Consider the following 27,045-nt stretch of genomic DNA (forward strand, 5'->3'; position numbering starts at 1 on the left):
CCTCTTTTACTCAATGAGGAAATCTGGTCCTTTTGCTAAATAAATTCTGTTACTGTCGCACAGCAACATCAAATACAGTCCAAAGTGGATTCATCAAAGTAGTCTATCATCCTTTCTGGACCTCCTTGGATTTTCAAAGGGATTTGTTGATGCTCACCAAGAATTCTTGCACATCATCACCAGGTATGTCCTTAGCAAAAACAAAGTTCTTCAAGGTATCTGTTATATGAAAATGGCTCTTTGACAGTTCAGGATGAGTCTCAGAAATGGAGTTCTGTTTGGAAACAGTGTGGGGATTTCTGATGCATCCAGTGTAGGAGACCTTAGAGCACTTACATTTTGTACCACTAAATTATAAGCACAGGGTCAATCATTTCAAATGTTTGTCAAAAAATTTGTGACAATGTCCTTTTCTGGTTCTCTTCTATTGACTTTTTCCCCCATCCCTGGCCCGACTCTAAGCTCCTCATTTTATTCTGGAGAACCAGAGAAGATTCTCTGGATATACCATGCCTTGTGCCACTGCATTGCTTGATTAGATTTTTCAGCTCATAGAGATATTGCAATCATTGTCTTCTGTCCTGTCAAATCATCTTCTCTCTCTCTCTCTCTTGTTTTAGTTTGGATTTCTCTTGTTTACCTTTTCCCTGCTCTTTCTCCCCTACATTCTGCCCAAGTAAATGACTCATATCATTCCAAAAATAATTGCAAAAATATGTTCTTATTTTTGACACCTTCATGAGCAATGATTTGAAGGTGGCTTCTATGGTGTTATACATGGCTATTGTTTCATTGTCTTCTTCACTTTACTTTATTATTTTGTTTTATGTTTTACTTTTTGTGTAGTGTGGATTAGTCTAATAGGTTTTAATTAAATGTTAGCTACCTAGAACCTTGGGAAGACAGGACATACACTTTTCAGGTCACAGAGAACAGAATTGTTTCAATAATTATCTTCTGTTCTATCAAATGTTCTTGTCCTTTGTTGTTTGTTGGGGATTCTTTCGCTTACCTTTTGCCTTCTTTTTCTCCCCTGCATTCTGCTTGAGTAATTACTCATATTTCTGCCAAAAGGTTTCCTTTGAGATCTTCTACGGAGATCACTTTAGGGTTGCTTCTGTGGTGTTATATATGTTTCATTGTATGCTACATTTTATTTTATTATTTTGTTCTATAGATTATGATTTTGTACTATAGATTATTATTTTGTTCTATAGATTATTATTTTGTTCTATAAATAGATTAAACTATAGTTTAGTGTAGTGTAGTGTAGTGTAGAGTAATCTAACATTTAATGAAATTTCAGCTCCCTCGAACCTTTGGAGGACAGAATATTCTGTACAGGAAAGACAAAGTGATCTTGCAGAGACATTTGGTTCTCTTTGATAAAAGAAGAAAGGATAAGAAATGCTCTCTGGCTTTCAGGGCTGATTCTTCTTCTTCTTCTTCTTCTTCTTCTTCTTCTTCTTCTTCTTCTTCTTCTTCTTCTTCTTCTTCTTCTTCTTCTTCTTCTCCTCCTCCTCCTCCTCCTCCTCCTCCTCCTCCTCCTCCTCCTCCTCCTCCTCCTCCTCCTCCTCCTCCTCCTCCTCCTCCTTCTCCTCCTTCTCCTCCCTGATGCTAATAACAAATGAATATGGAAAAAAGATTAAGAGAATGCTCATATCAGCAGTTTTGTTCCTAAATGGTGAGCCATCTAAACGGAAGTGGTAGCAAAATTGCTACATAGAAAGAAAAAGCCAAGCCAAGCCAAGCATCAAAATAGATTAATTTGTCAAACTTACAATATTTCTTATTATAACTGATATTGCAACATTTCCAGTATTTGCTGCCTGTATGGGTTTCCTGGCCTGCCCTATCCCAAAGGCCTAACACCTACTTATGGGTTTATCAATAGCCAATCATAAATGAAACAAATCCTCCAAGTACATCAAGGATGCAATAATATATTAAATGTTATCACAGAGATAGTTCCTTTCAACCTCGCACGAAGCAGAAGTCCAACCCCGAGCGACATTCTCACGAGACCGTGGCCCTGAACTCCCCCTCCCTTCGCCCGGGTCCTCCCGACGCAGCGGACCTCCAGCCAACTCCGCGGCCAAGACTGAGGATGGCAACGGGCGGAGGGGAGAGAGAAGGGGGCTAGTCCGTGACGCCCCGTGTCGTGGGAACGCAGGAACCGGGATTCCGCGGCGGGCAAAGCGCTTCCCCTTTTGCAGACCGTCCGGGCGAAGGCAAAGCTTCCTTTCCAGGGTCCAGGAGCGGAAGCCTGGCGGGCAGGAGAAAGGCCGGGTCTCCCCAGGCGGGCAAAGGAGGCGGGCGTGGAAGCTGACTAATGCTTGGTGGCAACGGGAGGCCGGGCTTCCTGCGCTGCCTTATAAACCAGCTCCGGTCCTTCTTGCGCCACTTCGGCCAGGAAGCCTCCTCGGCTGCAGCTGGGCCGCCGTCGCGGGGGGAATCTGGACGGCCGCCTTGGGAAGATGCTTTGGAAGCGGCGCTTTCCGGCTGGCAATGAACGGAGAACCTTCCCGGAGGGGCTTTGGAAGACCCCACCGCCCGTCTGGAGGAGAGATTTGGAGGGTCTCTGGCTCCGGAGCGCCCCGCCTTCAGGCTCGCCAGGCAGCTGTGCTAACGAGACGGAGGCCAGATGTTCAAGGTGGAGAAACTCTGGATTATGAAGAGCATTGACCGCCATCCCCACCGTTTCCGTATCTGGGAGGGTTCTTGTGGGAGGGAAGGATAGAAGGGCCTCGTCAAAGCCGGGCTGAGTTTTCCCACCGCAGAGGACGGACCTCGGTCGCCCAAAAGGAGGTTTTAAAAGGAGGAATTTACGTTCCTGTTCTTTTTTTTTTCCTTTGCCCTTGGGCGCTTTTTTTTCTTCTTCTAGAAAGAACTTTCCCCTGTTAATGGAGTTTCCTCCCCAGAAAGTCTCCCCTTTGCGTCTTTTCGGCTCCAGGTGAAGATTTTTCTAGTTTTCTGGGCTTTTTGTTTTTGTTTATTTTTATTTTTATTAATATTTTATTTTGTTTGTACAAACTTCACATCTTTGCAACGCATTACATAAATATATAAAAAGAATATTTTCTGGGCTTTTTGAATCCACTTTGACTTTAATTGGGATTGGCTCTCTTGCAAGTTGCCTAGTTCACATGGCAGCTTTATGTTGCACTTTTTTTCTTTTCTTGTACAGTTAAAAATAAGTTTTGTTGTATGCCACCTAGAGAATTTGGATCATCTGTCAAGCTGAAACTTGGAATCAATAATGTTTTAATGCTCTTTGGGATGATATTCTAGATCTGGAGCCTGGGAGGGGCAGGTCATGGGGAACCTGTTAGATACTTGCTCTAACTACAGTGGTTTCCACCAAGGTCCTCTGTTCCGGCGGGAACATAGGTTTAATCCTATTGGTTGAAGGATCTGACAGTTCCCTATAAAAGGGCTGCTGTCAGACACAACCTTCGCTGGATTGTTCTCACTTGTTGTACTTAATAAAGAGCTGTTTTTACCCTTAAGCCTGTGTGTGCCTATCCATTACCCAATCTAACACTGGGAATGAAGGTGGGATTGGAAGGCAACTAGGCAAACCGAAAAGAGCGTAGCAATCCAGCAAGTACATCCAGCCCGGAGCTCAGCATGGCTTCAAGCTGTCATTTTTGAGCAGCAAACTCAAAACGCCCTCTGAACATAAAATGGCCATGCATGCCCCACCAACTCCGTATGACCCAGTCACCAAGCACTGGGACTCGTACATGCTATGATTTGACTCCTTCCTTGAGGCAAACGACCTCATGGGCCTTTCTGAAGGACACAAGAAGAGCATGTTCCTCGGTTACTGTGGCCGGGAAGTGTTCTATACCGAAAGTAAAAGACCGAACTTTTAAGTGCATTTAGCAAATGGGAGAGGGCAAATTTCATGTGGTTAATTTGTTTAGTGTCAACACTGTTAGCCATTATCCTGGTCATCATCCCTCCCCCCCCCCAAAAAAAAGACATCCATGGAGCTCACTTTCTAGACTATCAACAGCCCCATTTAAACCAAGTGCCTTTGTTGAGAGGATTGGGCCAACTTACTGTTATCTGCAGTTGCACAATGGGTTGGGCTGTAGAGGGACTGAAAGGACTGAAATGCACACATGTAAATGGAGGAGCAGGAGGAGGGAGAAAGAGGAAGAGTCAATCCCAAGTAAAGACAACCCAGGTGGGCTTGCAAAGGTGCTCATTGGGAAGAACCAGTTAGAGACCAGATCTGATGGAAGTTGCAGCAGGCAGTAACCAGAAACTAAGGCCTGGGAGGGGGAGGGGGGCTCCCTGGAGGCATCCCGCAAAGGGAAGGGAAGGGAATAGAAAGGGAAAGGGGGAGGGGGAGGGGATGGGAAAAGGATAGGGAAAGGAGGAGAAGGAAAGGAAAGAAGAAAAAGAGGAAAAGGAGGAAAGAAGAAAAAGGAGGAAAGAATGAAGAAAAGAAAAAAAGAGTAAAAAGGAAGGAAAGAAAGAATAGAGAAGGAAGGAGGAAACCAGGTTCAGCGTCTTCCATAAAGGCAGTTGTTAAGTGTTAACTGATCTGATAAAAAACATATAGGAAAATACCAAAATAGGCAGCAATAAGGGGAGGGAGGGTGGGTGGGAGGGAGGGGGGATCCTAGGCAGTGACGTGCAGTGAGGTTTATGACTGGTGAGGCACTGACACAGTGCTGGGTTTCAAATATTTTTAGACTTGTGGACTTCAACTCCCAGAATTCCACAGCCAGGCATGCTCAGTTCCGATTTAAAGCGACAGCATTTGTTTTTCTCCTTTGCTCCTTCTTTCTTTTTCTTTTTCTTCTCCCTTCCCCTCCTTCCTCCCTCTCTCCCTTCCTCCCCCTCTCTCAAACACATGCACACACACACACCCAGAAGTTGGATTGGACTATCTCTCCTACCCCCTTCCCTCTCTCACTCACTCTCAAACAAACCCACACACACACAAAAATTGGATTGGATATCTTTTCCAGTGGCTTGAAAGCAGTTCCTCTGCCATCCCCCCCATTCCCCTGCTGCCTTCCCCAAACACCTCCACCATTGCAAATGCAGCCTGCTGTCTGGATGGAAAATGCCTGGAACACAATAAAGCCCACCCACTCACCTCCTGCTGGTAGGCTGGGGTGAGAGGAGAGACAGAGAAGCCGGAGGGGAGCTGATCCGAGCCTTCCAAAAGAAAGAGGCTGGGGGAAAGTGTGTGTACTACAGCATGGCTCTTTGCCTGGCTTCCTGCCTCCTCCTGTGGTCTCCTTAGTGCTCGCTTGTGCTCTCCCTCCCCAAGTGTAGTTTGATTGCAGGCGGAGCCACGTTGCCTTTTCAAACTTGTAATCAGTGAAGCTGGGCTAGATTTTTATATAGTTTTATCCAGCTGTGTGTGTGAGAGAGAGAAATGAATGGGGGCCTGGAGAGGAAGTCACTATGCTTGGGGAGGGAGAGCACCAGTGAGGAGACCACAGGAGGAGGCAGGAAGCCAGGCAAAGAGCCATGCTGTAGCACACACATCTGCCCCGCAACGTGGCTCTGCCTGCAATCAAACTACACTTGGGGAGGGAGAGCACAAGCGAGCACTGAGGAGACCACAGGAGGAGGCAGGAAGCCAGGCAAAGAGCCATGCTGTAGTACGCATGCAGTTCTCCTGCCTCATAGTAGAGGGTGCTTTTTAAGAGGCTTTTTTTAACAGTTAAGCAGAGTCATCCACGGTGTGGCAGTAACTAGCTCAGCTTTTTCCTTTTACTTTTTTTTTTCATGATGAGAGTGGTGAGGCTGTGCCTCACTTGCCTCACCTGACTGCACGTCACTGATCCTAGGGCACCCAAAACAACAGCATCCAGGCCATATGTCCTTTTCTAAACACTGTGATGGAAATCACTCTTCATATCCTGAGAGTGATAATTCATTTTTCTTCTAGCATTTTTTTCTTAAGCCCTTTCATTGACACACACACACAAAACACTGTTTTTTTTCTCGACTCCGTTGGTTTCTTTCAATCGTTTCCCTTCACCCACTATTCCAACTAAATTAAGACAGGCAACTCTACTCACATCTTGATGTCATCATATGAAACAATGTTGTTTAAATCACACAAATCGGATAATTCAATGTTTGTGCCATGACATCCCTTGCCTTCTATAGGATCCAGGGAACTACAGACCTAGCAGCCTGACCTCAATACCAGGGAAGATTCTGGGAAAGATAATCAAGCAACAAATCAGCAAAAATCTGGAAGCAAACAAAGTAATAATCAAAAGCCAACATGTCAAAAAGATTATGCCAGACTAATCTTATTGCATTCTTTGGCAATGTGACAAAATTAGTGGACCAGAGGAATGCTGTGGGTGTAATTTACATGGACTTCAATAAGGCATTTGATAAAGTAGATCAACCAACTATTTGATAAGATCGAAAAATGTGCGTAAGACAGCATCACCATCAGATGGATGTGTAACTGGCTGACCAACCACAGTCAATGTGTAGTCCTCAATGGAACTGCATCTACATGGAAGGAAGTATGCAGTTTTAGACCCAATTCTCTTCAACATCTTCATCAATGATTTGGATGGGGGAATAAATGGGGAACTCATCAAACTTGCAGATGACACCAAGCTAGCAGGAATAGCAAACGTTCCAGAATATAGGCTTAAGGTACAAAATGATCCTGCCAGACTTGAACATTGCACACTATCTAACAAAATGAAATTCAATGGTGAAAAAAGTGAGGTTCTACATTTAGGCAAGAAAAAGTGCACAGGTACAGTATAGGTGGTACCTTGCTCAATAGTAGCAACTGTGAGAGGAATCTTGGAGTCCTAGTGGACAACCATTTAAATATGAGCCAGCCGTGTGCAGCAGCTGCCAAAAAAGCCAACACAGTTCTAGGCTGCATCAACAGAGGGATAGATTAATGATCGTGTGAAGTGTTAATACCACTTTATAATGCCTTGGTAAGGCCACACTTGGAATACTGCATTCAGTTCTGGTCGCCACGATGTAAAAAAGATGGGGAAACTCTAGAAAGAGTGCAGAGAAGAGCAACGAAGATGATTAAAGGATTAGAGGCTAAAACCTATGAAGAACGGTTGCAGGAACTGGGTATGTCTAGTTTAATGAAAAGGAGGACTAGGGGGACATGATAGAATTGTTCCAATATTTCAGGGGTTGCCACAAAGAAGAGGGAGTCAACCTATTCTCCAAATCACCTGAGAGCAGGACAAGAAGCAATGGATGGAAACTAATCAAGGAGAGAAGCAACTTAGAACAAAAGAGAAATTTCCTGACACTGAGAACAAATAATCAGTGGAACAATACAATACAATAGCAGAGTTGGAAGGGACCTTGGAGGTCTTCTAGTCCAACCCCCTACCTAGGCAGGAAACTCTATACCATTTCAGACAAATAGCTATCCAACATCTTCTTAAAGACTTCTAGTGTTGGGGCATTCACAACTTCTGGAGGCAAGATGTTCCACTGATTAATTGTTGTAACTGTCAGGAAGTTTCTCCTCAGTTCTAAGTTGCTTCTCTCCTTGATTAGTTTCCACCCATTGCTTCTTGTTCTACCCCCAGGTGCCTTGGAAAATAGTTTGACTCCCTCTTCTTTGTGGCAACCCCTGAGGTATTGGAACAACTTGCCTCCAGAAGTTGTGAATGCTCCAACACTGGAAGTTTATAGGAAGAGGTTGGATAACCATTTGTATGAAGTGGTGCAGAGCTTCCTGCCTAAGCAGGGGGTTGGACTAGAACACAAGTAAATAATTCAACAGGATTCATGTATAAAAGAAACTTGTTTATATACAATGATATAAAATATGTTGCATTTATATAATACCATGCAGCAGAAGACAGAACAACCAGAATTCAGAAGCTAGAAGCACAGAATCAATATAATCACAGCACAGAAGCGCGCGCGCACACACACACACACACACACACACACACACATATATCAGTGTACCTAAGCCATGCCCAGGCTCTGAGCCATCTGCGTCACCAAACAATCCCCATTGGCTGACCTGTTATCATGTCTATTCCAATTCATGAACCTTTATACACTAACAGTTAGCACCCAATGGTCACGTCTCTTGTTGTTTGCTTGAATGTACACTGAGAGCTTATGCACCAGAGACAAATTCCTTATGTATCCAATCATACTTGGCCAATAAAAAATATTCTATTTTGTATTCTATTCTATCATCCGGCTGGAGGAAGCCTCTAGAAAGAGATGTTCTTGAGAGACATATTCAGAATATGTTACAAAATAGGGCAGAAGCCTTCCCTGAGGCCACGTGAGGCCCTCATAAGCTCCATTTTGGGCTGGGACGGCCTCCTGCAACCCTCTCCCAGTTAAAACGGAGCTCGGGAGGGCTGCGCTCGGCCCTCGTGAATTATGTTTTCACCAGCAGAGGCTTCGCGGGCTGGTCCTTTGCTGTTTCCAGGACTGCCCTGCAGGCCAGATCTAAGCACCCTGTGGGCTGGATCTGGCCCCCAGGTCTTGAGTTTGACATCATTGTTGTAGAAAGAGATGTCCTTGAGAGAGAGATTCAGAATTGAAAAAGTCTCTGGCTGTGACCACCCTGAATCACTGAGAGACGAGAAGTGGGGATGAAAAAGAATCCTAGAAATGGAGAATCTTGCAGGTCTGTTTTCTGGTCTGGGCTAACAATGGCAGCCCCCTCAATACCTCCTAATTTTGTGTCATCCGAATTGAGTATTTTGAGTATTTTCATTGCTTGAACTGTATAGAAAACTATTTGCTTTCTGGGGGTGTTATTGGTGCTCTCTGAGCTTGATGGTTTTCCAGCAGATGTTCCATTACCCAAACTAGGTAATATCACCAGTGCTACTAACTAGAAGTTACCTCATTTTGGTAATGAAACATCTGCAAGCTCAGAGAGCATCACAGACTCCTCATTTCAACCCTGAGCTGCAAATATTCTCCTTTATTGATATTATTGTTTCCTTCGTGCCCTTGATGCTCTGTAGTGTTTGACATCCCTGGGGAAGAAATAAAAAATGGAGATCCAATTTTCCCCTTTCTTGCTTCTTTTCCTTCTGTGAATGTACCCATTAAAGTTAAACAGGAAATTTAATTTTCTATTAAGTGTAATTTAAACAGGAAAGCAAGACGACTTTTGGATACTAAGAATGATTGCGGAGTTCAGCCGAACACTAATGGTCCAGAATTTAATGGCTTTATAAGGACTGTCTTGAAGAATCGATGTCTCACTCTTCTTGAACCATCTCTGTATTTACACTTTGCTGGAAACCTGAGCGAAGAGAGGACTTCTTTTGCTGCCAGATCAGTGATTGCAATGAAGACACCCTGAAATAGGACAACTCAGTAGAATTTGGATATCAAAAGGTAGGCACTCTATGCACACATCCCATACCTGGAATTTATCTCTATGATTGACTGATTATGTGCCATAAAATCATTGTCAGTTTTTAGTGAGCGCATACTGTAGATGTTCATTCAATGAACTAGAATAGAGCTGGAAAGGACCTTGGAGGTTTTCTCTGTTCAACCCCCTGCTCAAACAGGAGACCTTAAATAATTTGAGACAAGTTGCTGACCAGTCGCTTCTTTAAAAAAAAACCTTCAGTGATGAAGCGCTCATTATTTCTGTAGGCAAGCTGTTCCACTGATTAATTGTCTTCACTGTTAGGAAGTTTCTCCTTAATTCTTCGTTGCTTCTCTCCTTAATTAGTTTCCATGCATTGTTTGTCTTGCCTTCTGGTGCTTTGGAAAATAAATTGACCCCCTCTTCTTTGTGGCAACCTCTCAAGAACTGGAATACTGTTATCATGTCACCCCAGTCCTTCTTTTCTCTAGACTAGCTATATCCAGATCCTGCAACCGTTCTTCATCTGTTTTACTCTCCAAACCTTTAATCATCTTAATTGCTCTTCTCGAGCTTTTTCCAAAGGCTCAACTTCTTTTTTTGCAATGTGGTGACCAAAACTGGATACAGTATTCCAGGTGTGATCTTACTAAAGTTTTATAAAGTGGTACTAATACTTTACATGGTTGTGATTCTATGCCTCTGTTAATACAACCAAAGATAGTATGAGCTTTTTTTGGTGGCAGCTGCCCATTGCTGTCTCATATTTAAGCGATCGTCCACTAGCACTCCAAGGTCCCTCTCGCAGTTACTGTTCTTGAGCCAGGTTTCACCTAATCTGTAGTTGTACCTTTCATTTTTCCTGCCTAAGTGTAAAGCATTGCTTGTCTCCACATTAAATTTCATTTTGTTGGATTTGATCCATTCTTCAAGTATGTCAACATGCTTCTCAATTCTGAGCTTGCCTTCTGGGGTGTTGGCTACTCCTGCAATCTTAGTGTCATCTGAAAATTTGATGAGTTCCCCTACTGTTCCCTCATCTAAATCATTTATGAAGATGTTGAAGAGTACTGTGCCTAAGAGAGAACCTTGTGGTACCCCATTGCTTACTTCCCTCCATGTAGATATAGTACTACTCATTGAGTATGAATCGGCCAGTTATAAAACCATCTGGTGGTGATACTTTCTATTCCACATTTTTCTAGCTTACCGAGAAGTAGGTTGTGGTCTACTTTGTCAAATGCCTTACTGAAATCTAGGTGTACTGTATCCACAGCACTTCGCTGGACTATTAATGTAGCCACTTTGTCAAGGAATGAAATAAGATTGATATGGTACAATTTGTTTTTAACAGACCCATGCTGGCTTCTAGTTATAAGTGTATTTGTTTCTAGATATTTGCAGATCTGTTTTTGATAATCCTTTCCATGATCTTCCCAGGCATTGATGTTAGACTGATTCATTTCCTGTAATGTCCATGGTGGTCTGTCCGCTTTTCTATGGAGGTGATTTCCCTCCTTTCCCATGCCTCTTAATACAACACGTTTATGATAACTTCAATGTAATGTTTAGATCCATTTGGAGTTCAATACTCTGCAAGATTTTTCCCCATCCAAATCATCTTCCACCCAAAGCCAGATCAACGGCATCAGAAGAAGAAACTGCTTGATTAAGAGTTAGAAAAGAGAGATAGAAATTAGAAATGGGAAAATATTACTAGGTATACTGCTATACAATATATTACAATTAACATGTAGATTGTAACATTGTAAGATACTGCAAAATCTCCATTCCCTCCCCACTCCTGGGGAAGGATATTTCAAAATCTCTATTCCCTCCCGACTTCAGGGGAAGGATACTCCATAAAATCTCCATTCCCTCCGCACTCCAGGGGAAGGATACTACATAAAATCTCCATTCCCTCCCCACTCCTGGGGGAAGGATACTGCATAAAATCTCCATTCCCACCCCACTCCAGGGGAAGGATACTGCATAAAATCTCCATTCCCTCCCCACTCCAGGGGAAGGATACTACATAAAATCTCCATTCCCTCCCCACTCCTGGGGGAAGGATACTGCATAAAATCTCCATTCCCACCCCACTCCTGGGGGAAGGATACTGCATAAAATCCCCATTCCCACTGCACTCCTGGGGGAAGGATACTGCATAAAATCTCCATTCCCTCCCAACTCCTGGGGGAAGGATACTGCATAAAATCTCCATTCCCTCCCAACTCCTGGGGGAAGGATACGGCATAAAATCCCCATTCCCACTGCACTCCTGGGGGAAGGATACTGCATAAAATCTCCATTCCCTCCCAACTCCTGGGGGAAGGATACTTCATAAAATCTCCATTCCCTCCCCACTCCAGGGGAAGGATACCGCATAAAATCTCCATTCCCACTGCACTCCTGGGGGAAGGATACTGCATAAAATCTCGATTCCCACTGCACTCCTGGGGGAAGGATACTGCATAAAATCTCCAATCCCACTGTACTCTGAGGCCAGTCAGAGATGGTATTTGCTGGTTCTCCAAACTTCTTAAAAATTTTCACTACTGGTTCTCCAGAACCTGTCAGAACCTGCTGAATTTCACTCTTGCCTCTAGGGTACCCCAAGGTTATGTATTTTAACAAAATTCACAACAATGAAAAGAGCTCTTAAAGTACAGAAGAAAATGATTATACATTAAGCAAAGCATCCCTGTATTTTGTTGCCAGTTTTCCTGCAGAAACCTTATGAATATCAAGCTGTTTTAGAAACAGGCAGAGGAGTCTGTTTCGTTGAGGAAAAATGAATGCAATTCCATATAAAAATGAATGTCACATCCAGATCAGGCTGCTTTTCAATCAAGTATTTTTCGAAGTATTATTCCTTCTTCCAAGTTGCGATAACATGTTTACACATTTCTTTTGCAATAGTTTGGTGCTCAGACAAATGCATAGGGACGCGGTGGCTCAGTGGCTAAGACGCTGAGCTTGTTGCTGAGAAAGGTTGGCAGTTTGGCGGTTTGAAACCCTAGTGCCACGTAACAGAGTGAGCTCGCGTTACTTGTGCCAACCTAGCAGTTCGAAAAGCACGGAAAAAAATGCTAGTAGAAAAAAGGGACCACCTTTGGTGGGAAGGTAACAGCATTCCATGCACTTTCGGGGTTTAGACATGCCGGCCACATGACCACGGAGACGTCTTTGGACAGTGCTGGCTTTTCAGCTTTCAAATGGAGATGAGCACCGCCCCCTAGAATCGGGAACAACTAGCACATATGTGCGAGGGGAACCTTTACCTTTACCTTAATACCAATGCAGAGAAGGATATTACAAGTATTGTCTTTCTTCTCCCTAGGTTTTGCAGCTTGGACCACCTAAGTTCTCTGCTCCAACTGTAGCAGCATCGAGTGCGGGCCAACGAGAATGTCTTCCTTAGAGACTGAAAGTGATCTGCTTAGCTCCTCTGGAGATTCCTCTGGAGATTATGAGGTATTTCAGCAGTAAAGCTAGCATTTGAGTGGTGGTATTTTCAATTTGCAAAGTCCATTTCCTTTTTTAGTGCATGATTGGACTTGAGGAGCATTAGGATGGTATGAACTGGCACCATAGAATTCTGTGGCCAACTGAAAATGTTACTACCAGTCTTTTTACAAATAACTGAAGGCCCTAAACATACTCCTTCCTCTTCCTATTTTCTTTACAAAAACACTGAACAGGTGGGCTGAAATGAGAGAAAGTTACTGGCCCAAAGTCACCCAACCAGAGGTGATATTCAGCCGGTTCAGACAGGTTCTGGTGAACCAGTAGTGAAAATTTTGAGTAGTTTGGAGAACCGGCAAATACCACCTCTGGTTGGCCTTGCCCTCCCGCCCCGTCATTTCCTGTCCTATATTCCGTTGTTTTTCAGCTCAGCCGATTTGTGTGGCAGAGCGGATTGCTGCGCTTCTCAGCTGAGCTAAAAAATACAGCTCAGCTCAATAGCGCTGACACTGAGGTGGTGGGGGGTCTTTGAGTGCTGCCTGCACTGCATGGGACTCCCTCTTTTTGAGAGTCTCGCAGGAGGCTGGCACTGGCACCAGCATGGGAGATGCAGGCAACCCAGATGCTCCGTGCTGGTGCTTGTTCGATGCAGCTGCAGGCAAGCCAAGAGACAGTGGGATGATGGGGCCAGTGCATTGGGATCGCTTCTGCCTCCGCCATGCCCCTGCCAGTACCTGATGCTGGTGCTACCATGCAATCCTCCCATGAGGAAAAAGAGGGAGAAAGCAAAGCGCCTGGCTGCGGAGCTGCCAGCTTCGGGGAAGTGGCCCAACAGGTAGAAGCCCCACGCCCAGAAAGAGACAGGCGATAGTCATTCTGCACTGAAGCAGAGGCATTCTGAGCCATAAAAATATCCCAGGACCCTGCAATGGGTGCAAGTGGCGGCATTGCTCTGAGGTTCATCACATCAGCACAGCCTCTTCGAGCAAATCCCTGGAAGGATTGCTGTGCTGTTGTGTGTGCGAGTGGTGGCACCACCATGAGTTTGGACACATTGGTGCAGCCGCTCACAGAAGGATACCAGCTGCAGTGGTGTGAGGAAGCTCACGGAGGTGCTGCCATTCATGGGGCAATGCCACAACATGCTTTGCAGAGTCCTGCTCCAAGAGGCTCTGCTGGTATGACAAGGCAGCACTGAGGCTCTGGCACCCGGCTCACTCGAGTTGCAAACAGCATGAGGATTTTTGTGGCTTTTATGTGCCCAGGATGCCTATAAGATCCCTGGCTTGTGAGTCTGCTGAGGCCCAACATTTGGGTTCCGGTTCATTTTTCTCCTCCCGGGCAGGGACGGTGCATCCACGGCACGTCCAGCTCACCGAGTCTGCCCTGCTGCACTTCACAAAAAGTAAAACCTCCTTGAAAAGAAGCCCCAAGTTCTTATTTATAAGTATAAAAGAAAATAAGATTCGGTCTTATTTTCTGAGAAATATGATAGATTATTGATAGATAGATAGATAGATAGATAGATAGATAGATAGATAGATAGATAGAGATAGAGATACTGTAAAGATAGATAGATAGATAGATAGATAGATAGATAGATAGATAGATAGATAGATGATAGATAGATAGATAGATAGATAGATAGATAGATAGATAGATAGATAGATAGATAGATAGATAGATATAAATGATTGATAGATAGATAGATAGATAGATAGATAGATAGATAGATAGATAGATAGATAGATAGATGATAGATGGATGGATGGATGGATGGATGGATGGATGGATGGATGGATGGATGGATGGATGGATGAATGGATGAATGGATAGATAGATAGATAGATAGATAGATAGATAGATAGATAGATAGATAGATAGATAGATAGATAGATGATAGATAGATAGATGACAGACAGATGATAGATTATTGATAGATGGAGAGAGAGGGGCGGGGGGGGGGAGAAAGAGATTGAGATTTTTTTTCCAAGGCGGCAAACACTCCTAAATATTTTCCTCTGTTTTTTCCCACCACAGCAATTATGAGGCAGAAAATCTCTCTCACGTACACTTTTAGATTGTCCCTTATGTACCTAATGGCAGTCAAGGTTAAGCCTTTCAATTGTTCACAGTTTTAACTGTTGTTGAAAAAGGTGACTGGGAATATCTCCTTTCTGATCACTTCTCCAAAATCTCTAAGAAGCTTGCAGAATTCTCATCAAGAGCTGCAGTTGCTGAAAGCCAACAGGTTCTCCCCTCATATTATTGTTACTTGCTAATTTTAAAAAAGATTTTCTCACGATTATTACGACAAATACATTTTTATGCTGATTACACGAGTGGTCTTTTATTTATGTTTGGTCTTGGTCCATAAATGCATTTCAATTACTTGATTGTCTGAAAGATAAGAAAGAATTTAAGTGGCTGGAACAAAAGTAGTAATTCAAAAACAAGATTCTTCCTATGAATCATGTTGATTATCAGAAGTCAAGTCCAGTTTTATTTATTCTGATAATTGTATTTCCCCCTAAATTGCAGAGCTCTGGATCGTACTTTTCAATTACTGATCTGATTTTCTTCAATGGAACAATCAATATTTTTACAGGTAAGAACAGCATGCTCTTACCTAGTAAGATAGATATAATATATAATAGTATATATTATTTTCCATTCCTTCGTGGCTACTATTGATAAAGAAAAACTCAGGTGTTCGAAGTTACCCTACTTTTCAGACTCTAAGATGTCCGATAGGCTATAAGACTAAATGCGTGGATCTTATAATATCTGCATCTTTTAGAGCAAATGTTACCAAAACCCTGCCCATCCACTGATCCCCCCACCCTTTGGCCTCTGCCTCCTTGCAGCAAACAGCAAACATCCCCAGCAGCTTCAGCACAGCCTGATTTAGCAAGAGCAACTGATTGGTGATTGGATCTGCCTCCCAGAATACCTCTAATCAGCTGTTCCAGGCATCGGGGATTGCATGGAGGCCAAAAATGGGGCACATGAAGGCAATGAGAGATGATGGCGGTAATGGGTAGCAGTTATCCCCGCAGCTTGGAACAGCTGATCAGAGGTATTCCGGGAGGCAGATCCAATTGCCAATCAGCTGCTCATGCTAAATCAGGCTGTGCTGAAGCTGACCAGGCTGTTTGCTGTTTGATGCAAGGAGGCAAATTGCTGGGAGGCAGAGGCTGATTTTTTTTCTTGTTTTCTTCCCAAAAGCTAGGCGCATCTTATAGTCTGGAGAATCTTATAGTCCAAACAATACGGTACTTATAAGATGGGCTTATTCCAGAATTCAAATTATAACACCAGATTATGGTTCTCTATAGAATATTTTTCTATCTGTACATGTGTGTGTGTGGGTGGGTTGCTGATGGGTACAAAATTATTTGGGTGCATTCACAACATGGTTCCTGGAGGTAATAAGTCATTTATTACAATACAATACAATAGTAGAGTTGGAAGGGACCTTGGAGGTCTTCTAGTCCAACCCCCTGCCTAGGCAGGAAACCCTATACCGTTTCAGACAAATATTAAATGATGTCTGCCATTGCCCTTTGATGGGATTTAGGAGATAAACCCAACCTCTATATATTTGAAGAGGGAAGGGGGAAAGTGATTGGAAGCCCATATGCATTTCTGAAAATGAAGGAAAAACAAGGATAGGTAGAATAGTTTCCTTTTCAAAATGGATATGTATACTATGTTTGGATGTGCAGCTAATGAGTAGACTGGTTCGCTCAACAGTGAGACACTGGTGAAGCAGGCACAGCTGCCCCTGCATTTTCTCCATCACATGAGAAAAGTACGTGTTCCTTCCCCTCTCCCTCTACTTTCTGTAGAGGGACAATCAAGGGGATCCTATCATTACTACTTTGGACAGGAAGGTGGTGCAGAAAGTGGTGAGGACAGCAAAAAAGACCATTGGTAGTTCACTTCCTTCTATCCAGGACATGGCATATATGTGATGCTTGAGCAGGGTCGGCAGGGTTGTCTGGGATGCTACATATCCTCTTCATGACCTCTTTTCCTTGTTACCTTCTGGGAGGAGGCTTCATGGCATCTGAAGCAGAACATCCACATTCAGCCACAGTTTTATTCCCTACAGGATCAACTTTCTGAACATTCAACCTTCCTGTTAAATTTATATTTACTGACAAAGAAATAAAGGGAGACTAATATAGGTCTATTTCAAGCTATTTAGCTCTCATCAGCTAGTCATACCCATCTGGGATTTGAACCCAGGCTGCTTGCATATTAGGTAGATGTATTAATCTGTAAGCCACAGGTTCTCCTTGCTTTGTCAGCTGTGCCAAGGTCCTTCGGCTCATCACAGAAGACCATGTAGGCAGAAAACCATACTTTTATTTTTAATGTTGCCTTTTTATATTTGTGTTGTATTTGTACTGATAAATAAATAAAGGGAGACTAGTATAGATCTATTTCGAGCTAATTAGCTCTCATCAGCTAGCCATACCCTTACTGGGATTTGAACCTGGGCTGTATTATATCTTAGGCAGGAGTCTTAGCCACTAAGCCACAGGCTCGCCTCCTTATCAGTTGAGCCAGGGAAATAGGTATGTATTTGTGTTACAACCCTTGGTATGCCTAAATATGGGAGGAAGGTCACTATTCCCTCTTTCTGTCCTTCGGCAGAACCCTGTCCCCTTCACCAAAATGACTGTGTGCAGTCTTTAAGAGGCTTTCAGAGAGCTCCTAGGGGCTGGGGAGGGCAAAAATGAGGAAAAAATGGGCCATTTTTGTTCGATTTTGTCCCCCCAGCCCCCAGGAGCACACTATAAGCCTCCAAAAGGCTATCCATGCCCTTTTTTGATATAAAACGGGCCGTTTTTTGCTCATTTTTGCTCCCCACCCTCCAGGAGCACTCCACAAGCCTTCTAAAGGCTATTCATGCCCATTTGTTTGAAGAAAAACAGGCCCGTTTTTGCAAAAAACAGGCAGTTTTGGAGAGGTTTGCAAAGTGCAAAAACTTTTTTAAAAAATTTGCCTCTTCAAAACCTTGGTGTGTCTTATACTCTGGTGCATCTTATACTCCCAAAAATATGGTATATGTGTGTTATGAATGTGTACACTTTTTTTTGTTAAAATTTTTATTGGTTTTAAAATATTTTACAAAGGAAAAAGGGTAAAAGGTTATGGAACATTTTGACAGCTACATTGTGCGGGGGGGAGAGAAGCCCCCGCGGGCCTCGCAACTTTTCCAAAAAAGAAAAATAGAATACTATGAACTTTTACATAGGTATTAGCAGTTTTAAGTTTAACACCAAATCATCAGTATGTTTCAATCATTTTACTTTTGTCACTTCCTTAAAAATACATTGTAACAACATTTGGAATAGTGTTTCAATTCACTTTTGTGATCTGAGTCTTCTTGTCATCTCTTCTTCCCCACCGTCCACTGGCAGAGCCTCAGCCCCTCCCTGCTTGGTATCTTGTGTAGGATCCCCCACATCACCTAGTAGGGCAGTATGTTTTTTCATGAAAGCCTCTGCTTTGGCAACTGTGTTAATTGTAATTCTACTGCCCTCCCAAAAAATCAACATGCCTTCTGGTAACAACCACCTGAACCAGATCCCATTATTATATAAATTTTTTGCTAAGAAGGTATATTTCCTTCTCTTATCTCTTACTTTCTTTGAGATCTGCTTAAGAATGGCTATTTCTTTATCCTTATATTTTAATGGTCCTCCCCTTTGAGCTCCTAGAACCTCATCTTTTGTGGTTTTTCTAAGAAATTTAACATGAACTTCCCATGGAACATTATGTGTTCTTGCATAGGCTGAATTAATCCTATAAATCAAGTCAATATCCCACCCAAGCTGTTGTTTATCTCTGTTGATATATTCTGCTAACATTGTGTTCATAATCTCTTTAAGATCTTCGTTCTCAACTTCTGGTAAATTTTGAAACCTAAGAAAAAAAGACATCCTTTCAAATTCCGTTTTTATCATATGATTCTCAAATTCTATATTCCCCCCTTGGATTGCCTCCAGGCCGCTCCTCATCCCAACTGCACCCTCCTCCAATACACCTATCCGCTGCTCGTTCTGTGTAGTTTTTTGTTGTGTCTCTCTGAACTGATCATTTAAGTCCTGCAACTGTTTTTTCATTTCATCCTGTCCCTTTAAGAGAGCCTGAAGCATCTGCTGAGTAGAGAAATCCTTTGAACTCTCTTCAGGGGCTTTAGGTGGTAGAAAAGACCCCAACTGTGACTGGTGGGCAATGGGGCTGGACGTAGAAGATGTTGGGGCCGATGAGGCCTTTCCAGGTGGCAATTTTTTTTGGACCCATCATGAAGCTCCGAGATAGTTATTGTTCTATACAGGGAATGGTGTCCGTAGGAAAGCACAGCCGGTAGAGGCCACCAAACAGGCAAGTCCAAAGGAGAACAAGTTGTTTAATTCAAGACCAAATGGGTAGATCAAAACATTCCAAATCCAGAGAAAAAGTTTGTTTGAAGAGACTCCTGGAGATCTCTGGGGTGGAAATTAAATCAAGACAAACAAAGTCTTTCAAGGGAGGAGTCTCATGCTCACAGACAAAGAAGAAAGAGGAAGTGAGCCATCTTGGCTCAGCCAGCACCGGTGGTCAGGAAACAGCAAAATCAGAATTCCCATAGATAGCTTAGAGAAGAATCAGTTCAACCATCCTTTCTCTCACAGTTGTAGTCAAAAGAGAAAAAAAAAAGAAAAAAGGGTTTTCTTTTCCTTTTTTACCCATTAATTAAGGGAAGTGAAAGTATTTTAAACTTTTTTTGAACTTTCTCTCTCTCCCTCGCAAGGGAGAGATTTTCCAAGTGCCGCTTATCCGAGGGGGGTGGAAATTCCCTCCCCCCTCCACTTTTAACTTTTTCACTGGTTGAAACAAAGTCCAGAAAAAAAACTGCAAGACAGTCAATAAGGCTTTAAACTGTATAAGACCCGGGGGAAGCCCCCACCTCACCGCGCTTCAGCTGCTGCATTCAAATTAGTCATTTCCTTCCTGGCTGCGCTCGGCGAAGCGCGCGCTGGGATTCTGCACGCTCCCTGCGCTCCTCGGCTCCTGGGGCAAGGCTGGAGACCCCCCGTGGCCGCAGCCGTTCCAGGGGGTCCCAGCGAGCCGCCCTTATGGCAGGGCGCCACTCCAAGGCACCCTGTGCTCCCCTAGGATCCAGGGGAGCCCACCGAGGCAGCGAGAAGGCAGACACATGGGTCTGTTGCCTTCGGCTCCCATCAGTTTGCATCCATTATTCCTTGTCTGGCCTTCAGGTGCCTTGGAAAATAGCTTGATCCCCTCCTCTCTATGGCAGCCCTTCAAATATTGGAACCCAGCTATCATGTTTTTCCTGGTCCTTCTCTTCACTAGACTAGCCATGCCGAGTTCCTGAAACTGTTCTTCATATGTTTTAGTCTCCAGTTCCCTAATCAACCTGGTTGCTCTTCTCTGCACTCTTTCTAGAGTATACATCTTTTTATAGTGTGGTGACCAAAACTGAATGCAATATTCTCGGTGTGGTCAAATAGCTTTTGGGAAAATCAGGCATACCTTCAACCACCATTAAGTGTTTGGTCAAAAAGGACTACTTGTATGGATGACATTGCTAAAACAAATTAGCATATTTGCTGCCTGATGTTATTGACCATAATCATAACTTATTATAATTACTTCCTTAGGAAATGCATCAACTTTCCCAGAAAAGAAAGAAGCCCCATTTCGTATTTGGCCTAAATTCCTCGAATTGTAAGTATATTATGGTACAAAATATTTTCTTTTCAGGAACAAAGGCAGCCATCCGATTGTTACATGATATTCCAAAAAGAAAATGGCTGCTCTGCTCTGCCTGTTGTGACTGTTGAAACAAGATCCCATGTGAAGGATGGAAGTTCACCCATTCACCTTGGATGGATACCCAAACACATCACATTTCCAAGAGAGCAAATGAGGATTTCAAATTCAGTACGGGGAGACAATGCTTTCTGAGGAGTGGATCATCTCCAATGGATAATTATGAGGCTATTGATAAAATGTGTTAACTTGGTAGGGTCTTCATGATTCAAGGATGCTGATATTTTTGAGGAAAGATGGGATAGAAGTAAAATAAATAAAATATTGTGAGGCATATATTTTTATTACCAGTTCTGTGGGCGTGGCTAGGTGGGGGTCCTGTGATTTAGTGGGCATGGCCAACTTGACGTCACTCACGGCCATGCCCACTCAGTCACATGACGCCCCCCACCAAGCCACACCCCCTTAACCTGATAACTATCTATTTGCTGCCAAGGCCTGGCCTAATCTGGCCCTAGACGAGTTCAAATCACCAGGACCGGATGGATTTCACCCCAGGGTTCTGAAGGAACTAGCAGACGAGATCTCAGAACCACTGAATTATATCTTTCAGAGATCCTGGAACACCGGGGAACTACCAGAGGACTGGAAAAGAGCTGATGTGGTTCCCATCTTCAAAAAAGGGAAAAATTAGATCCAGGAAACACAGACCTATCAGCCTGACCTCAATACCAGGAAAGATTCTGGAAAAAATAATCAAGCAACGAATTTGCAAACACCTAAGAAGCAAACAAAGTAATAGCCAAAAACCAACATGGATTTGTCAAAAACAGATCATGCCAGACTAATCTTATTGCATTCTTTGATAAAGTGACAAAATTAGTGGACCATAGGAATGCTGTCGATATACCATATATACTTGAGTATAAGCCGAATTTTTCAGTCCACTTTTTGGGCTGAAAAATCCACTTCGGCTTATACTCCAGTGAACAAAAAAAAAAAAAAAAAAAGAACTTACCGAGGACTTGCACGCGGCCGAGGCTTCGATGTTTCCGGGATTTCCCAGCCTCAGCTTATACTCGAGTCAATAGCTTTTCCAGTTTTTTGGGGTAAAATTAGGGGTCTCGGCTTATACTCGAGTCAGCTTATACTCAAGTATATACGGTAGTTTACTTGGACTTCAGTAAGGCTTTTGATAAGGTAGACCATAACCTACTACTAGATAAAGTAGAAGAATGTGGGTTGGACAGCATCACCACAAGATGGATCCGTAACTGGCTGACCAACCGCACTCAACGTGTAGTTCTCAATGGAACTTCATCAACATGGAGGGAAGTATGCAGTGGAGTACCCCAAGGCTCTGTTTTAGGCCCAGTACACTTTAACATCTTCATCAATGATTTGGATGAGGGAATAAATGGGGAACTCATCAAATTTGCAGATCACACCAAGCTGGCAGGAATAGCCAACACTCCAGAAGATAGGCTTAAGATACAGAAGGATCTTCACAAACTTGAACAATGGGCACTATCTAATAAAATGAAATTCAATGGTAAAATGAGTAAGGTTCTACACAGATCAACTCTGTAGCCAAGACCCTCATCTCCAGAACTAAATGCCTAGCCGAAAAAGACCACCTGAAAACTGAATTACACAAACTCAGAAATGTATTAATCTCGAACGGATTCCAAAGAAAAACAATCACCAACCTAATCCAAAAGGAGACTCCCCCAAAAAACCAAGACACAGAACAGGACAATGGCATCACCCTCCTCCTTCACATGAAAGGCACCACAGATAAAATCAGCAAAGTTCTCCACAAGCACAATATCAGGACAGCCTTCACCACTGACCAAAAAATAGCCAACATCTTAAGAAACCCAAAAGACAAAATCCAGCTAGAAAACCAAGGAGTCTACGAAATACCATGCAAAATCTGCCCAGCAATATACATAGGACAAACAAACAGGAGGATAAATGCACGCATCACAGAACACAAGAACGCAGTAAGAAAAAAAGAAAAAACTTCCTCCCTTTTCCAGCACCTTAAAGCTACAGGACATGAAATCAACTTTGAAAGAGCCAGGTTAATCTCCAAAACAGAACACCTCCACAAGAGAATAATCATGGAAGCCATCGAAATAGAGAAACACCCCCACAACATGAACAAACGTGATGATACCTCCCACCTACCAAACATCTGGAAACCAGCCCTAGCCAACAAACGAACACCACCCACCACCCAAGCCGTTACAATACAAAACAACAATGCACACACAGCCTGCACCAATCAGCACCAATCTACCAATCATGATACAACCACACAACCAATCTTTCCACTTACTGAAACAAAGCCAGCACCCCATCCCCTCCCACCAAGACTTACAGAAAGACGACAGCTCCGTTCCCATTTTCAGCCCACGCTTGAAGATGGCAGGTGAGATCCTGCCGAAACGTTGCAAAGACAATCTCAACCTTACAAAGGAAAAGACCCGAATACAACAAAACCAGCATATATATATATATATATATATATATATATATATATATATATATATATATATATATATATATATATATATATATATATATATATATATATATATATATATATATATATATATATATATATATATATATATATATATATATATATATATATATATATATATATATATATATATATATATATATATATATATATATATATATATATATATATATATATATATATATATATATATATATATATATATATATATATATATATATATATATATATCAGTGATGTGTGGTCATTGGAGGCAGGGGAGGCAGAGCCTCACCTCTCATCATGAAATAATAATATAATAATAATAATATCCACAAGGGAGTTTCATATATATAACAGGAAGAGGAGGGAGAAGGAGGAGCACGCGCGGGGCCGTGACAGCTAGGGAACCAGCAGAGGCAGGAGGGTTCTCGGAAGCGCCAATAACCTTCCTGACTCCGCTGTACTTTGCGCGCTCCTCGTGACTGCAATAGACATCCAGAAGTGGCAGGGGCTTGATGACGTCGCCGCAGCTGCCATGCGCGGACGGATGGAGGTAGCGAGTAGCGCCGATCCTCCATCGCTTGCTCGCTCACTCTCTTCCGCATGGACACCTCAACGCCACTCTGGTTACCTCCGCCCGGCCGCGACCAGCAGCGATGTCGTCGACGTCATCAACACAAAGTGGCTTGGAGGCAAAGTGCTTTTCAGTGCTTTTCTGTGCATCTGGCATATAGGTAGATAGCCGGATGACCTAAATGCCAGACGCACAGAAAAGTAGCTGCTGTTGGGGATCGCGGAACGCGAGCCGGCGAAGCGTGCTCGGGAAGGCGGGGAATGGGATCACTATCTCATTCCCCGCCTTCCTGAGCGCGCTCTGCTGGCGAAGCGCTCCGCAATCCTTTTTTGTGCGTCTGGCGTTTTGGTCGGCATCGCTGTGGCTACATCCGGCCGGCTGGACGAAAGAGCGAGCGAGGCAGCCGGACTGCCTCGGCGTCATTCTGACTACCTCCGTCCGGGCGTGCCCGGGAGCTGCGGAGGGCGGAGGCAGAAATGTCGGCGCTGCCGGAGGACAAACGCTTGAGCGGGGTGAAAGCGCAGCCCCTTTCATTGCTTTCCCATTCACCCTGCTCAAGCCTTGCCCGAGGGAGCTGGGGATCGGGCTTTGGGTTGGTGGGAGACCTTGAAGGAGTGGGGGGGAGGGACTGGCACCGGTGGAGGAAGCAATGCTACACGGATCAGTACACTCTGCGGTCCCCCTAATGTTCACTCAGGAAGGCGGAGAATGGGACCACGTGTGCTGGAGGCTGAGGCTGCCTCAGCCTCCTGCACACGTGGTCCCATTCCCCGCCTTCCTGATGACGTCACCAGCCTCCCCAGCCATAACCCTCACTGCACGTCACTGATATATATTTGTTTTCGTAGATTTTCACTGGTTTAGGTATGCTGGTTTTGTTGTATTTGGGTCTTTTCCCGTGTAGGATTGAGATTGTCTTGGCAACGTTTCGGCAGGATCTCACTTGCCATCTTCAGGCTTGGGTTTAAAATGCGATCGGAGCTGCCATCTTTCTGTAAATCTTGGTGGGAGGGGATGGGGTGCTGGCTTTGTTTCAGTAAGTGGAATGATTGGTTGTGTGGTTGTATCATGATTGGTAGATTGGTGCTGGCTGTGTGTGCATTGTTGTTTTGTATTGTAACGGCCTGGGTGGTGGGTGGTGTTCATTTGTTGACTAGGGCTGGTTTCCAGATGTTTGGTAGGCGGGAGGTATCATCACGTTTGTTCATGTTGTGGGGGTGTTTCTCTATTTCGATGGCTTCCATGATTATTCTCTTGTGGAGGTGTTCTGTTTTGGAGATTAACCTGGCTCTTTCAAAGTTGATTTCATGTCCTGTAGCTTTAAGGTGCTGGAAAAGGGAGGAAGTTTTTTCTTTTTTCCTTACTGCGTTCTTGTGTTCTGTGATGCGTGCATTTATCCTCCTGTTTGTTTGTCCTATGTATATTGCTGGGCAGATTTTGCATGGTATTTCGTAGACTCCTTGGTTTTCTAGCTGGATTTTGTCTTTTGGGTTTCTTAAGATGTTGGCTATCTATATCTATATCTATATCTATATCTGTGTCTTTATCTGTATCCATATCCGTATCCGTATCCGTATCCGTATCCGTATCCGTATCCATATCCATATCTATATCTATATCTATATCTATATCTATCTATCATAATGACAGATACTCTTTTGCTCTTTTTTTGTTATTAGGACAGAGGTGATCGAAATCCCTTGGACTATTTCTGCAGTGGTCAACCTTTCTTCAAATACTACTAAAATTGTGGAAGTTGCTCCAAATAGGTCTGAAATATCTTTTCCGTATGACCAAGGGTTAAACCAACACCTTTTATATGCATACTTTGCCATGATTTGTATTTTGGGCCTGCTGGGAAATGGAAATACAATTTATCTCCTGGCCTTTTCCATTAAGAGGAATCCTTTCACCACTTTCATCCTGAATCTCTCCGTCGCTGATTTTGGAGTCCTCACATCCCTCATTATGGCAGAAACATTTGCGACAGTGTCAACTCTGAGTAAAATGCATGATATTGGTGACACCTTTTTCTTCTTATTTTTCGAGCTCTTTTCCTTCACCTATTTGGTCAGCCAGTTTCTGCTGACGGCCATCAGCCTGGACAGGTGCGTGGCTGTCCTTTTCCCTCTCTGGCATCGCTGCCATCGCCCTCCATATTTGCCCATCCTTGTTTGTGGCCTCATCTGGATCCTCTCCTTCCTGCTCTCTGCCGTGCACTTCATTCTGTATTACACCAAGAGTTCTGGAAATGCACGTTTTCTTTACCAGCTGATTGTGAATGGTTTACTTTGTACGCCTCTCATGGTTGTATCTACTGTGACTCTCTTGATTCATACGAGGTCTAAAATACAACGCAATCAAAGGAAACTTCTCACCACCATCTTGCTGGCTCTCCTCTTCTTCCTCCTCCTTTCTCTCCCAATTAATGTCTTTTATGCCGTTGAATATTTTGGTTCCTCTAATCCCTTCCTCATGACCATCGGATTAGGATGTGCTGCTCTCAACAGCAGCATCAACCCTCTTCTTTATTTCTTAGTGGGGAGGAAGAAGAAGGGAAAGGATCAGCCCAGAACATCCTTTAAGGTGGCTCTGCAAAGAGTTTTCAAGGATGAGCAGGACAGCTCAAAAAAGCAGCAAACTACGGAGGAAACCATATTGTGAAGTGTCACTATCAATGTATAATCATTTTAAAATCCATAATTTGTGGGTTCAGTAAGAAAATTGTAGTGATTTACTGAACAAGCTTAACATAAAACCATATAAACAGAAAATATTTATCTATGTATATCTCTAAAAATGAATGTGGTTATATAGTAAATGTTTTACTTATACAATTCCTTTTTCCCTTTCCTTATAAAAACCGTTAGAAATAATTCTTACTGCATGAAATGTTTAACCGTGTAATATTTACTATTTGATGTGTTATCGGTTGCCTATTTTCCAAGGTTTTGTTCCTAATAAACTTGGCAGAATAGAGGCTTCACTAAAAACTTGTAAGTTTATATATGTGTATAAGTATAACGAAAGAAAAGAGAAGGAAAATAAGTATGTACAGGATACATTTCCAGAAATAAAATGTGGCAATTATGATCCTCACAAATTTCAGACATATTATTTTCTTATTGTCATGGTCTGCTGGCAACCTGCGGAGCTGGCAACAGAGTCAGACAGTGAGGAGGTTGGCGAGGAACATGGGCAAATCCTGGAATCTGGGGAAGACTTGGATGAGGGCTCTGCGTCAGAGGCAGAGAGGGGGCCTGTTAGATCTGGGCAACAAGAGAACAGACTGCGGACACGAAGTGACTTAACAGCTCTTTATTA

The 27,045-nt window shown here is 43.3% G+C and overlaps 1 protein-coding gene across 1 annotated transcript; it reads left to right on the forward strand.

Annotated features, from left to right (window-relative positions):
- LOC309391029 (mas-related G-protein coupled receptor member D-like) lies at positions 1–26,409 on the forward strand. The gene is made up of 6 exons (XM_081951059.1): positions 1–183; positions 9,113–9,372; positions 12,696–12,829; positions 15,362–15,428; positions 20,503–20,569; positions 25,401–26,409. Exons 3-6 carry the CDS (start codon positions 12,764–12,766, stop codon positions 26,383–26,385), a joined length of 1,185 nt encoding a protein of 394 aa, XP_081807185.1. The 5' UTR covers positions 1–183; positions 9,113–9,372; positions 12,696–12,763; the 3' UTR covers positions 26,386–26,409.
- The last annotated feature ends 636 nt before the right edge of the window (positions 26,410–27,045 follow it).

Source organism: Natrix helvetica, assembly GCF_964273705.1.
Source record: "Natrix helvetica genome assembly, chromosome: 4".
NCBI classification, from domain to species: Eukaryota; Metazoa; Chordata; class Lepidosauria; order Squamata; family Natricidae; genus Natrix; species Natrix helvetica.